The 12,986-nt window shown below is 49.2% G+C and overlaps 5 protein-coding genes across 5 annotated transcripts; 1 reads left to right on the forward strand and 4 right to left on the reverse strand.

The window, feature by feature from the left end:
- Positions 1-947: 947 nt before the first annotated feature.
- ANOM_002292 (MFS transporter) lies at positions 948-2,560 on the reverse strand (the record flags this gene model as incomplete). Its single annotated transcript, XM_015547549.1, has 3 exons — positions 948-1,949; positions 2,010-2,399; positions 2,453-2,560. 3 exons carry the CDS (start codon positions 2,558-2,560, stop codon positions 948-950), a joined length of 1,500 nt encoding a protein of 499 aa, XP_015410585.1.
- Positions 2,561-3,067: 507 nt separating this feature from the next.
- Positions 3,068-5,308, forward strand: ANOM_002293 (fungal specific transcription factor domain-containing protein; the record flags this gene model as incomplete). Its single annotated transcript, XM_015547550.1, has 5 exons — positions 3,068-3,241; positions 3,358-3,978; positions 4,092-4,501; positions 4,554-4,845; positions 4,901-5,308. The coding sequence occupies 5 exons, from the start codon at positions 3,068-3,070 to the stop codon at positions 5,306-5,308; spliced, it is 1,905 nt and encodes a 634-aa protein (XP_015410586.1).
- A 4-nt stretch (positions 5,309-5,312) lies between these two features.
- ANOM_002294 (type III PLP-dependent enzyme) lies at positions 5,313-6,701 on the reverse strand (the record flags this gene model as incomplete). Its single annotated transcript, XM_015547551.1, has 4 exons — positions 5,313-5,422; positions 5,470-6,006; positions 6,064-6,459; positions 6,512-6,701. 4 exons carry the CDS (start codon positions 6,699-6,701, stop codon positions 5,313-5,315), a joined length of 1,233 nt encoding a protein of 410 aa, XP_015410581.1.
- Positions 6,702-7,654: 953 nt separating this feature from the next.
- Positions 7,655-8,869, reverse strand: ANOM_002295 (agmatine deiminase family protein; the record flags this gene model as incomplete). Its single annotated transcript, XM_015547552.1, has 1 exon — positions 7,655-8,869. The coding sequence occupies one exon, from the start codon at positions 8,867-8,869 to the stop codon at positions 7,655-7,657; it is 1,215 nt and encodes a 404-aa protein (XP_015410582.1).
- A 1,627-nt stretch (positions 8,870-10,496) lies between these two features.
- ANOM_002296 (uncharacterized protein) lies at positions 10,497-11,876 on the reverse strand (the record flags this gene model as incomplete). The annotated part of the gene is made up of 1 exon (XM_015547553.1): positions 10,497-11,876. The coding sequence occupies one exon, from the start codon at positions 11,874-11,876 to the stop codon at positions 10,497-10,499; it is 1,380 nt and encodes a 459-aa protein (XP_015410583.1).
- Positions 11,877-12,986: the final 1,110 nt, after the last annotated feature.

Below are 12,986 nucleotides of genomic sequence, written 5' to 3' on the forward strand. Positions count from 1 at the left end.
ACTTGAGATGTTCTCATCAAATCACCTTCCATGGAGCCACTATATCGTACCCTAGACTTGGCCAAGTCGGAAATCCATGTGCTGGCCGTGCACCCGCCTTCAAAGAGCACCCCAATAATGAAGTGCAATGTTCCATGGCTACAGTATCTCTCTCTGATATCCGGGGCAAATTTCATGCCCTGTCATATACATGGGGGGTTTACCCTCCCAGCGCACAGATATTAATTCATAAGCACCTATTCAAAGTAAGCCCGAACTTGCACAACATGATACTGCAGTACCGACAGATGATCAACAAGGGTCAGGAGTATTCAGGAGTTTAAGATTGTATAAAACGTATCTACATTAGCACTTGAAAGGGAGTCAGAGGCCGACTTCATACGACGAACCGGTATCCGTCTAGACTAGAAATCCAATAAAATCGATGGTAGGATAGTAGAATTCCTGTTGTTTTTACTTAATCAAGTGGCTCTTGGATTTCTGACTACCTTGCTCCTGTCTCTCTTTCTATGTTTTTAGCGTCGTGTCAGTTCGCTAAAGGCCTCTAGTTGATTTATTCCATATATGTGGCAGGAGATTGGATCCTGGATTATCTCTTCCTCATAGCAAACTGCCTACTTATTTAGATTGGCACTTGAGGACAATTGACTGAGCTATGTTTTCCTATTCTTCCAAGATTCCGAATCTGCGATTACAAGTAGTTCTGTTCTGGCATCTGCCGCATATGACTCTATCCGAGTAGGACGATAACTGCGAATTAGCCAGCGTGAAAGGTCGTAATAGTTGATGGGCAGTGAGGGGATAATATTATATGCTTCTTATTCATGTAGGTATGTATGTATGTCTATACATCTATATATTTAGTTTTTTTCTCGATTAGCTCTTAAAAATTCACCCACGTATCCCATCTGCCTGTCAGAACCCAGATGCGAAACAGCGCATCGCAATCAGCCAGCAGCATATGTACTTATCTTCCTCAGCCTCTCACCATAGAGCCACAAGAAGATAGGCGCCGGCAAGCCGAGTCCAATGGATACAAAGGCCAAAAGACTATTCCCCCAGCCATAATCCAGCGCTTGGTACATATACGGGGCAAAAAGCGGAAACCCGAATCCAGCCAGCGAACGTAAACAAGCTACCGCGGCCAGTGCGCTGGCCGCGTACCTCGTGTAAGCATCCACGATGTAGGTCTGCATACATTGGTAAGCGGTGATGATACCGATGGAAAAGACGCAGGCGCCAATATCCGGTCCAATCCAGTGCGTGTGTGCTTGGGCGGTCCAGCCGTATATGAAAAGCCCAATGGGCGTGAACACGACGGCGACAACGAGCAGCGGGACCCGGAACTCTGGCTTCCCCTGTCCGGCTCGCTGCTTGAGTCTGCGGTAGATGCGGTCATTCAGCAGGGCGCAGATCTGGGAGCCGGCCCAGTAGCCCAGACCTAAGGCGATGTAGTTCAAGGACCCGATGCCGATGCTCTCGTTGTAGGAGCCTGTCCAGAGAGTGGGGAATGTGGCCATCACGAGATACATTAGGCCGTACATGAAGGCCATGTAGACGGCGATGAATTGGACGATGGGTTGCGTGGTTAAGAGTTTGAAGGGACGGACTAGGGAACCACGTAGTATGTGGAGGGCAGTTTGGTCGTGCGACATCTCGGCCTCTGTTTGGTATCCGGGGTCTCCGGTTTCCTTACGAAGCCTTTTGGCTTTGCGCTTGAGCAGCACGGGAGTGTATGTCTCGCGAAGGAAGAAGAGGCCGAACAGCTGGATCACGCCATCGGCGATGGATGTGACGTAGAAAATCCAGCTCCAGGAGGTATTCTCTGTTATGAATCCACCCACGATGGGTCCTATGGCTGGGCCGAGCAGAGGTGCAAGACTGTAGATAGCTATGGCTTTTCCACGTTCGTCGGATGTAAACAGATCGCTCAATACGCCGCCTCCGATCTATGTACACATTGAGATTTAGTTAGACACGTCTTTAAATGGCGAGGAAGAACAACTTACAGCTAGAGGAGCACTACCCCCTAGTCCTGCAAGAAAGCGAAACGCGATCATCTGGCCTTTGGACTTTGCTACTCCCCCAACAACATTGAATACAAGGTAGAATAGGTTAGCCAGCTGGAGGACGGGCACTCTGCCGTAGATCTCTGAGAGAGGGCCGAGAAAAAGTGGCCCGACAGCATATGCCAGGACGAAGACTGATAACATAATTTGAGACTCGATCTCGTCGTGGATGTGAAATTCCTTCGCCATGGTACTGAGGGCAGGCGCTACCATGGAGGATGAGGCTGGGGATATGAATGTAAAACACGACACAGTAATCACTGCCATCCACTTTTTGCTTGTCTTCCAGTTCTTTGGATTTTCGGGATCGTCAAGACCTTCCCATTTCACCTGAGCTTGTCAGTACCAGTTTCGAGAAGGGGCGTCCGGGTCTGGTATTGTACAAGTTTCGATGGTGGCTCTGAACCACTCTTCTCATGCTCGGGTTGTGCTTGCTCAAGGTCTCGGTTCTCCCTTTCCTTGGGAGGATTTTGATGAGAGTGTTGATTCATCGCATGAGTAGGCAGGTGGATCTCTGTGCAAAAAACTATGATTATATAGTTAGTTGTAGTTGTTAGTAGATATATGTTTGAGAACTCACCGGTCAAACAAGCTTAGTAACTTAGTGTCAACAGACAACACGAGGACCACGAACTAGAGACATTCACTAGTATGTCCCAGTTTAGATTTGCTATGAATCGCATGTTTATATACCAAGTTCCAGAAGGCAACAACTTTGGATGAAAATCAAGCAACGGAGTGGACCTGGATGGTCTTCCGAATTAGGCAATTTTACTCCGGGTCCTCCGACCGGACTTCCGTCTTTCTGATTCTTCCCGACGACCACAATTCCATTCCTACTATACTATCATACTATACCAGCCAGCCTGAACTAAGGCATGCATAATTCTGGCTAATTATGTTATAAGTTTTCATTTATATTTCCCCCCCCTTTTTTCTATGGACTCCCCTTCGCAAAGCTTGTTTCGTCGTAATGGCAGCCGACGTTCGTGTGAAGCATGTCGGAAGTTGAAAACCAAATGCGACCACGCATTGCCCAAGTGCGGTCGATGTGCACAAAAGAATGCTGTATGTATTTATGCTCCGGCGCCTATGACAAGGGCTTTTCGACCTCTATCAGAAACCAAGAGCAGAGGACGACGGAAGCCAAGGATATCCGGATCACCCGCATCGTGGGTCTTGCCGCTTCTCTGAATGACTGTGAACCTGCTGCTCATTATTCTTCCTTTGGAATAGTCGTGATGTACACCCACCGGGATCGTTGGAGCTAATTCCATCGCATGGGCAGGCGGTCGTGGTGAGTACGCCGCCACTGGAGAGTGCTGGCTTCCTCGGCCCAACCAGCTATCGCTCCTTGATGAGTGAGGGCGTTAGTGATAGTGACCCTGGCGTAGCAGACACTGATCGTACAACGTATACGATCGACCCGCGGCAACTCGATCTCGGACTCAAGATCTTGGATTTCCTGGCCGATAATGCACAGCTCGTGAGCGGCTTAGTGAGAAAGGTGTACGTGTTTGGACGCTCGCCTATTATTCCGGAAGTGCTTATGTTTCCCGCGCTCGATATGCTATGGGATACCTTTGGGGACTATATGACACAAGATGAACCATCAAGACTAAGCACAGTTGTTCGTGTTTTTGAAAACTCCTACCAACAAGTCCCTCGCAAATTTGCCATGCATGCCGGTGAGTTGAGCCATTGGATCAGTGGGAAGAATGTCAGGTGGGAAACCATCGGCAGCGTGATACAGATTGCCATCATGGGCTTGATCTATATGCCTGAGCGTGATGTTACCCAGATTGACCCCCAGCAGAGAAGCAAGGATGAGGCTCTCGCGCAGATGCTAGAGGTCATTGACCAACTCTTACCACTGAGCAATGCACTGCCCGTTGTCAATCAGCTCATGGTGTGCCTGAAATATTATCAGATGATGCTTGCCTCTCAGAGATTTGGTGACTCAAGTATGGAGCTGTGACGGCCCTGTTTCTTGCGAGAGTAGTATTGACCTTTCACGTCTAGGCCGCTGGTTATACTCCTCGCTTGGGGAACTCTCTTCATGTATTTACGCTACGGGAATCCACCAATACAACATCCTACGGACAGTATCCGGGGTTTATCGACCTGTGGCAGAGGAGATGCTTCGCCGTAGTATATAGTATGGATAAAACCATTGCCACAATACTTGGTCGACCACCCTCAATGACTCGACATTATTGTGTCTTAAAGCCGCCACTGGACATTGATGATGACATAGATCTTCCAGACTACGAGCGCAGTCTTCAAATGCTAGATAGCAATGGGTGGAATACTGACGGAAAACGACGTCCCGCTACTATAGTTCGTCTTCGCTTCCTTCTGGCGACAGTCCGAGAGGAGATTCTTGAGCTACACCTGGGGGTTAATTACGTCGACATCGAGGGAAAAACAAGGTATGAGGTATTTGAAGGGCCAGCACCATTACTTGAGCTAATACGTCTATAGCAATATCCTGCAAAGTCTGCAATCAATTTGGGATACGTGTCCTAGTCATATGAAATATTCACCGGACATGTGGTATGAACAGATGCCCAGCCAGGATATTATCGCTCTTCTCTCCATTTATCTGGATTACCTTCACTCAATCTTCCTGTTGCATCGATTCGCGACCCAAGAATGCCAAAATGAGAAGCCCAAAGAGCTTCTCCTTGTGGCAAAGACGATCCTCTCCACCGTCCTGGTGATCAATGAACACCGGGAAAGAGCAAGAGAGGTCAGAAGTGACTTTTCCAGCATTGTACGTTGAGACTAGAACGATGAGCCCTTCACTAATAAGCTAACGCACGCTGCAGTTCCTACCATACGGTCTCCCCAGTGCCGAACTTCTTGCGACGGAGTTACTCCAATCCTCCAACCCTTTACTGGGTCGTCCCACCTATCCTGGTTTGCCCCGGGCAGAGGTAATACGGGAGTTGACCCTCTACATCTCCTGCCTAAGCTGGGTAGCTAGGCCTGGGAGTGGTAATCTGGGATTTTGCAAGAAGGTCAAGGCGAAACTGACCCGCATCCTGGACCAAATCCTTGACCCCTCGTATGTCGCACCGGACTCGAGTGGCAACCACGGTGGAAGCAGCAGCGATGTTTCGTGGGCTTTCCCGGAACTCCTTGATTCCGACTTTACAATCAACAGTTTACTTCACTCAGATGATGGCAGTAACTGGGACCCTGGATTTGATCTGTTCTGTGGGCCTGTCTTCTAAGTACTCAGCCGTATATCTGGGGTTCAAACTTGCCACACAGCTCACTGTCCACGTATAAAGTCAAGAGATTACTCGAGAAACCATTAAAACGAGTAGCTGTTGCATTAGTGTACGCTGTAATCTCTATCAGCCTTGTCCACAATCAGTGAACCTCAACTCACCTCCCATGTTCTTATACACCAACCAATCCCTGACCTTCGCCTCACACCGAAGAGTAGTATCTCGAACAACATAGTCGGATCCATCACAAGTCGGCCCCCAGATCGTATACCTATGAGGCCCGACCTCCCTATCCCCCAACACACTGTCATCCGGTATAAGAATGGGATGGAAAATCTCTTTCTCCATCAGACAATTCATGAAATTCCCATACAGTCCATCGTTTTGGTATAACATGTCCGGCTGATCCTTGCATACCTCTCTAATCTGTCGCCGCCGGGATATCACCCTGCAGACTAGGGTATACGCAGATCGAGTGTAAAACCGACCAGGCTCTGCGATAAATCTGGTGGTGCTGGGGTAGTTGTCAGCTAACGAGTCACGGATTGTGCGCGCTATTTCTCCGAAGTTTTTGTCTTGGAATCCGCCCCCGATATCAACTATCCTCATTTTGAAGCCTAGGGCTTCGGCCTGGTCAAAGACCTGTCTCGCATCTCTGATGGCCTTTCGGAAGGAGTTTAAATCGTTGGCGCCGGTACCTCCTCGGCTATTAGCCTAGGTCATATTATCCACAAAAAAGAGCAGGGCCTTCTCACCAACATGAAAACTAACCCCAACAACATCAAGACCCAGTTCTTTTGACCGCTTTAGCAAAGCCCTAGTCATACCTGCCGGCGCTCCGAACTTGTCTCCAAAATTGATCAAGGCACTGACATCATTGGCGTAAATACGCAGCAAGAGTTGTGCACGGGGCATATAGGCATGTATTGTCTCGAGCTCATCTAAATTATCAAAGACCGTGGTGACAATGCCAGCCTGTCTGGCGTAGTTGAGCGCCGCGGCCGGCTTGCACGGATTGGCGAATATGATCCGGGATGGATCGACGCCCAGAGCCAATACGGCACGCATTTCTTCTATCGAGGCACAGTCAAAGCCGGTGCCCAGTTCTGCGAGGGAGCGAAGTAACAGAGCATCCGAGTTACATTTTACCGCTGGTTGAGCACTTAGAACCTCCATTTGTTCAGTTGACAAACGACAGCTTACCATAGAATGGTTGGACATTGGGAAGGTTCAGCTTCCAGCCTCTGTGTTGACGCGTAACCTGCCCTAGGTCTGCGACGAAGAATGGATTATCTTCAACATCTGGCACGCGGCTGTTGATTCTCTGAGTTTGGAACTCAATGGCGAGATTGACCAGCTGTTCGGACCTGAGGTCATCTTCTGTTTTTGGCATGCTGATCACATAAAGAAAGCAGATGGGAGCGAAGTATGGTGAACTAGAGGACTCATGATCCAGATGTCAGAATAATCCGCAACAAGGGATGCACGACGTTTTTCTATATTTTACAATGCACAGCTCAGTCGATATAGCGAATGTCGTACCACAGTCTAAAATGTATGAAACCTGCAAATCGAGACAGGTAGCAGCTGCGTCTGCCTCTATTCTGTCGCCGAGAACATCATCTGTGGAGCCGTGGAGGCACAGTTCAGAATGACAGGTTGCCGCATCACCGGATCCGGCGCTGACCGGATGAGACTCCTACCTTCTTCACCTGCAATCATACCCTCATCCCTTGCATGAGGGACTTTTCAGACAGCCATGAATATATACCCACAAGCGTCCGTGCACGTCGTTCCAGATGCCGTATATGTGCATTTCTCCTTGTGTATGGTGTGCTTGGAGTATGTATATTTCGTGATCATATAATCCGTTCTTGGAATTTTCCTAGAGTAGTAGCTAAGAGTATGATGGCCAGACCACCAGTCCACGTCACAACGTGCATTGAAGGTAGTTTAAAATGTTTTATGCTTGTTCCAGCCTTGCGGGAAGGGGTTAAATTAACATAACACCATGCACCGAAAAATGCCGCAAGTTCTAAAATGCCTCATATTTATTGCTACGCCGCAAGGCTTGGTAGGAATGGGGCTTGTGTCCTTCCTCTACCGGAACATGTAATGTGCATATTAGGGGGAAACTTTATAAGACAGCTGATCATGTAAGGAATACTTGGACGCCCACCTAGCCACGTATGACGAGACGTTAAAAAGGATTGGTGGAAGAAACAATAGTAAATGACGGATTCAGCAAGACGTCCTGGAATTGAGTGCAATATTATACAGTGATCAGAGAACCAGACAAGACTGGCATACCACACAAGGCAGTTCATATGTAGAAAGAATGATATTTTACGCTCGTGGTGCAGGCACCTGCTGGGTAACGCAGTGGATAACACCTCCACTAAGTGGGATCGTACGAAGAGGAACTTGTCGCACTTTGCGGTCTGGTAGGAGAGACTGCCAGGCCTCTAGAGCTTTCTGATCGTGAACCTCCGATCCAAACGCGGGGATGATAAGCCCACCATTGCAGAAGTAGCTATTCAGATACGACGACACAAACTCATCCTTCGGCGAGATCCCAAGACTTTTGGGGTCTGGCTCGTAGATGAAATGGATGTCAAACTGCCGTCCTTTAGCATCAGTCTCGCTCCGCAAGGTCTGCAAGATCTCCTGCCCGCATTTGATCCATTCCGGTCCATCCACTGCGTCAGGGCTATGGCGCGTCATGACCACTACTCCCGGCCGTACGAACCGCACCTCGGCGTCTAAATGACAGTCGGTAATGTCGAGATTCTTGCGCCCAGGGACCCAGATCACTTTCTCAACCCCCAGGAGGCGTCGCAATTCCTGTTCAATCTCATCCCGACTTTGCCCCGGGTTCCGCTGCTCACAGACCATGTAGCTTTCCGCGACGATGAGCGTGCCGTCTCCATCAACGACCAAGCCCCCGCCCTCAGTTCGGATCTTGGGCACAACTCGCTGCACAGGGGATGGTAATTGATCAGAAGATATCACATTGAATGCGAAATCAGTATTCTCCTGCAATTCCTTCTTGGTCATCGAGGGGTTGCCATAGCGGTAGTGGCCATGTGTCCCCTCCCACCCGTTCTTATTCCCCCATTCATTGAACTTGAAGCCAATAGCTAGCCGCTGCCGCGCGTCTAGGTCTCCCGTGGCATCGTGGACATAGACTGGGCCTGTATCGCGAACCCAGCAGTGATTGATTGGGACGGGAATAACGTGCATCTTTGACGGGATGCGTACTTTCCTGTTGATGAGATCCTGGGCATATTCAACATCTTCAGGACGAGTATACAGTCGCACCGGCTCAAACTCTGCAATTGCAGCGGCAAGGTCAACGATCTCCTCACAGTTCTTCTCCCATAAGGGTTCTAGACAGGAGGCTCTCGAAGGAAAGCCCATCATGGTTGCGAGATGTGGATGCCATTCTGGGGGGAAGGTGAAACGGCCCTTTTCGAGGGGGGCGTCGCTCTTGGGTGGTTTGTGTTGTTCGTTGTTAGTAGTGGACGAAGCTGTCCGGTTGGAGCTCAGGTAGCCACCCATTATGGAATTTGTTCACTGTTCAGTCGAGGAGCAGTTGTAATGTCTTAGGAGAAGACTCTCTGATGGTGAGAATCTAATAATATTGTGGCCTGGGACAGGGACTATGAGTAGAATGTTTTGGTTTGCTTTTTGTAATTGCTTTCAGTAGTAGCTCATGGAGGTATAGACTGGAAGCTGAATGTATTTCATCTGATGACAGGTGGAGTGAAGGGTCCCAGCATTGCATTCCAACATTGACGGGGATGCATTAAATATGAAACTGTGCCTAATATTGATCACCCACTTTGTTTCTGATGAATGGCCTTTCCTTCATACATTCTTGTTCCTTGTTTGCCATCCCTTGCGTTGCCACTGAGTACCATGGCCATTCACGCGAGGTTCTACATGACCCTTGAAGGGCATGCTTCCTGCCATAGGAAGATAATCATGGCTTGGCCGGGCTGGCAACTTAAATTACAAGAAATGCCAGATTGCCCGTATAAAGAAGGAGCCCATCGGTATTGCGAAGGCTATTTGCCAGCTTCAAACTGTGATTCTTCTGGTTCATGCGACCGAGGTACCTGAAGCCGCACGGGTATCCCAAGACTATGACAGTCATGGGTTGGAGATCCCAGCCATTGTAATGGGTGACTTGAAATTCTGGATGCCCGATGTAGTTCCATTATTTGTGATGAGTGAAGGCACGGCCTGGTCGATTCTGCACGGGGCTGATCTTACCTTCAATGGCTGACGGCCGATATCCCTCCACTACCAATACACTTCTCGCGAAGGAGTTTCTGTTGGATAGGCACATTCCCCATGTGGAGACTTCAATCGCTCTAGAAGGCGGCGCGTTGGAGACCGACGGAGAAATAACCTTTCTAGCGACAGAACGCTCCCTTCACAACCCTAACCGTAATCCGAGCGTGAGCCGAGTGACAATCTAAAACGAGCTTCAAAGGCTGTTAAGTCTATCTAAAATAATGTGGCTGTCTGGTCTAAAGTATTATGAACTGACCGATACACATAGCGATATCTGGGCCCACTTTGTGGCTCCCAATAAAGTTGTCCTGAGCAAGCCAAGTTCAGATAACGATGTGTTAAGAGCGGCCTATGGCACAAGTTCGGAGTTCCTAAGCCGAGCTACAGACGTGAAAGACGGCACTTTGAACTTTTTCACATCCAAGAAGCGCGCATGGATGGGCCTATTCCCTCTGCTGCGGGTTTATGCTTGACCTACGTGAAGTTTGTGCTCGTGAATGGTGCAGTTAATTCTCCACATTTTGGGGTTGAGAAGGCTGATACCATGTCCATACGAACACTCCAAAAGCCATTTCCAATCCGACAGGTGGTCCAGATCTATCTCGAAGACATCGCCTTGAATGGCGGCGCCATCCACTGCGTGACGCAACAGACTTCCACTCCATAAGATTAGCCACTCCTTAGGACTTGGGTACTACTCCTACAAGAGCTAATCAGGGATACTTTACGCAGGAAGCAATAAATCGAAAAGCCACATCATCTCCAGGATGGTGTGGATGCCATTCAATCAGGTAACCATGCAAAGAAATAACTAAGAAAAATGATACAAGACAGTTCCCAATATGCCCAATCGTCCTGAATGCCATGCCGGTCCAGCCATTACCATCTAAAGCAGCAGAGCGACAATAAAGGTAGAGGTCAACATCCAGACAGGAGCCATCCCAGGCCGCAAATCAGCAGCTCCACCACCGACAACATCCTTCACGCCATCTTTGATATCATTGCCAACTTGCCTGACGCCATGGAACCAGGTGCCATTGCTGTTTGTGCAAGTCTCTCCTTTGGCACAGCAGCCATACTCCCCGTTATCGTTCTTGTGGCATTCTTCATTCGCACCGCAGCTGCCTTGGTTGCCACAACATTGCTCATCCTTGGAAATGCACATCCAGCCGCACCTCTGATTGTCATCAGAGCACCACAAGCCATCGGGTGAGCGCACTGCGAGAGAATGGGGATTGGCCTCAAGGCTTCGACGCCACCAATCCCAACCGCCAGTCTCACTGTTGCACTCCGTATTCTTGTCAATACACATCATGCCGCACCGCTTGTTATCATCGGAGCACCCGTAGTTCGGGTCGCATTTTTCGTCTTTCGGAATGCACATGATACCGCAGCGCTTGTTGTCCTCAGCACATCCCCAATCAGGCGAACGCACTGCCAGAGCATGAGTATTGTCCTCCTCAAGACTCCTTCGCCACCAATTCCAACCGCCAGTCTCCTCATTGCACTCCTGATTTTTGTCAATGCACATCCAGCCGCACCGCTTGTTGTCGGCAGAGCACCCATAGTTATGGTCACATTTCTCGTCCTTTGGAATACAGAGTAGACCGCATCGCTTGTTGTCCTCCGCACATCCCCAGTCAGGCGAGCGTACGGCCAGAGCATGAGAATCGTCCTTCTCAAGACTTCTTGGCCACCAACCCCAGCCGCCGGTTTCACTATTGCATGGTTCATCCTTGCCAATACACATTATACCGCATCGCTTGTTGTCCTCCGAACATCCCCAATCAGGCGAGCGCGCGGCCAAAGCATGAGTATGTTCCTCAAGACTCCGTCGCCACCAATCCCAGCCACCTGTTTTACTATTGCATGGCTCATCCTTGCCAATACACATAATACCGCATCGGTAATTATCGTCGGAGCACCCCCAGCCGTCAGGAGAGCGTGCTGTCAACTCCTGCGAAGGGTCAGGGCTGTCCAAGCTCCTGGGCCAGGGGTGCGGGCCGTCATTCCAGCCGCAGTGCTGGTCCTTTGGAATACACCAGAAGGCGCATATCTTCTCGTCGCTCTTACAGAGCGAAGTGTCGTCGGGGGCGCGTACTGCGAGCGGATGGGCGGTGTTGACCGATTTCAATGGTTGGATTCGAACATCCTCATGGCGGATGGAATCAGTGTTCGAGGTTCCTGCAGATAGAGGGTTGCAAAGGGTGGGAACGGCGGGAAGGAGGAGGCTAAGGCAAACAGTAGCAGATAATGAGGTCTGCATGGTGGATTGCTGCGTGCACCAGTGGACCAGGTAATTCGGGCGTTGATGATACTGTGAGCTCAGGTACAGAATGTGAGGATTGTTGGTATTTGGATTTAGAATTGAAGTTTGTTTGTTCTGATTGAGTGATACCAGTCCTGAATGACGCGAAAGAGCTTCATATTTATATTGTCTATCTCAGTATACAAAACCATCCAAACGGTAGCGTCTACACACCTCTCTGGGCATTCGCGCAGCCCTGCCAAGAAAAAATGCTCACCCTGCATTGAAGCATGTTAGCGTCGGTAGTGTCAGCAAAGGGTCTGCTTAGCCAAGCCCTAGGAACAGCCACTGCAATATTGAGCTAGGCGACCCCTGCTCGGTCGCGTCTAATCATATTGTACGGAATTATTGCGGATTAGGCCACGATATCCACCCGTTGGTGAGGTATGTTTCTCGCCACATCGATATACCCACCAAGCCAGACAAGCGGCGAAAGGCCCTGCATGTCAGGGTCCTGGTCACACTACTGGGTAATCCTATCTTTACGACTTTTTTTTAACAACAGTGCCGTAGAGCTGTGGTTCAATTATTTTCATATTTCCCGGATATCCGTTCTACAAGGCCCTACTGCCATCCTTAACTATCGCTCCCCAAGAGCAACAGCATCTTCCCCGTTTTACTAAACCATAGAGATGTTTGTTTGTAGCTGCCGTGAGAGACACATAATTGGGGAAGGGTGTGCTCAGCTGCGCAATGATCTCACACGTATCATCATGAAACCGTTGAAACAGGTACACACTTCATCTGATCCCAATGCATAGTGAGACCCCAGACAAGACTGTACGTTCGAATTTAGTAACTAATTATTTTCTCTTGACCATATGACAGCAGGGTTTATAGAAGGGCCAATTCAAAGACACATCGATATTCGCGTATCAGCTTTCCTCTGAGGAGCCATCCAAACACACCTCTTCCATAAACCTAATATATAATCATGTTTCCAAGTCTCCGAACCGCTAGGATACTATGTGAAAGGTGATAAGTGGAAGAACTCTGCTTTCCAAGCAACCAATAGAACCATCCACTCTGCTGACGCTGGAAGGCAGTGTCTATGTGGTACGCCTGAAA

Source organism: Aspergillus nomiae (genome assembly GCF_001204775.2).
Source record: "Aspergillus nomiae NRRL 13137 chromosome Unknown contig00026, whole genome shotgun sequence".
NCBI classification, from domain to species: Eukaryota; Fungi; Ascomycota; class Eurotiomycetes; order Eurotiales; family Aspergillaceae; genus Aspergillus; species Aspergillus nomiae.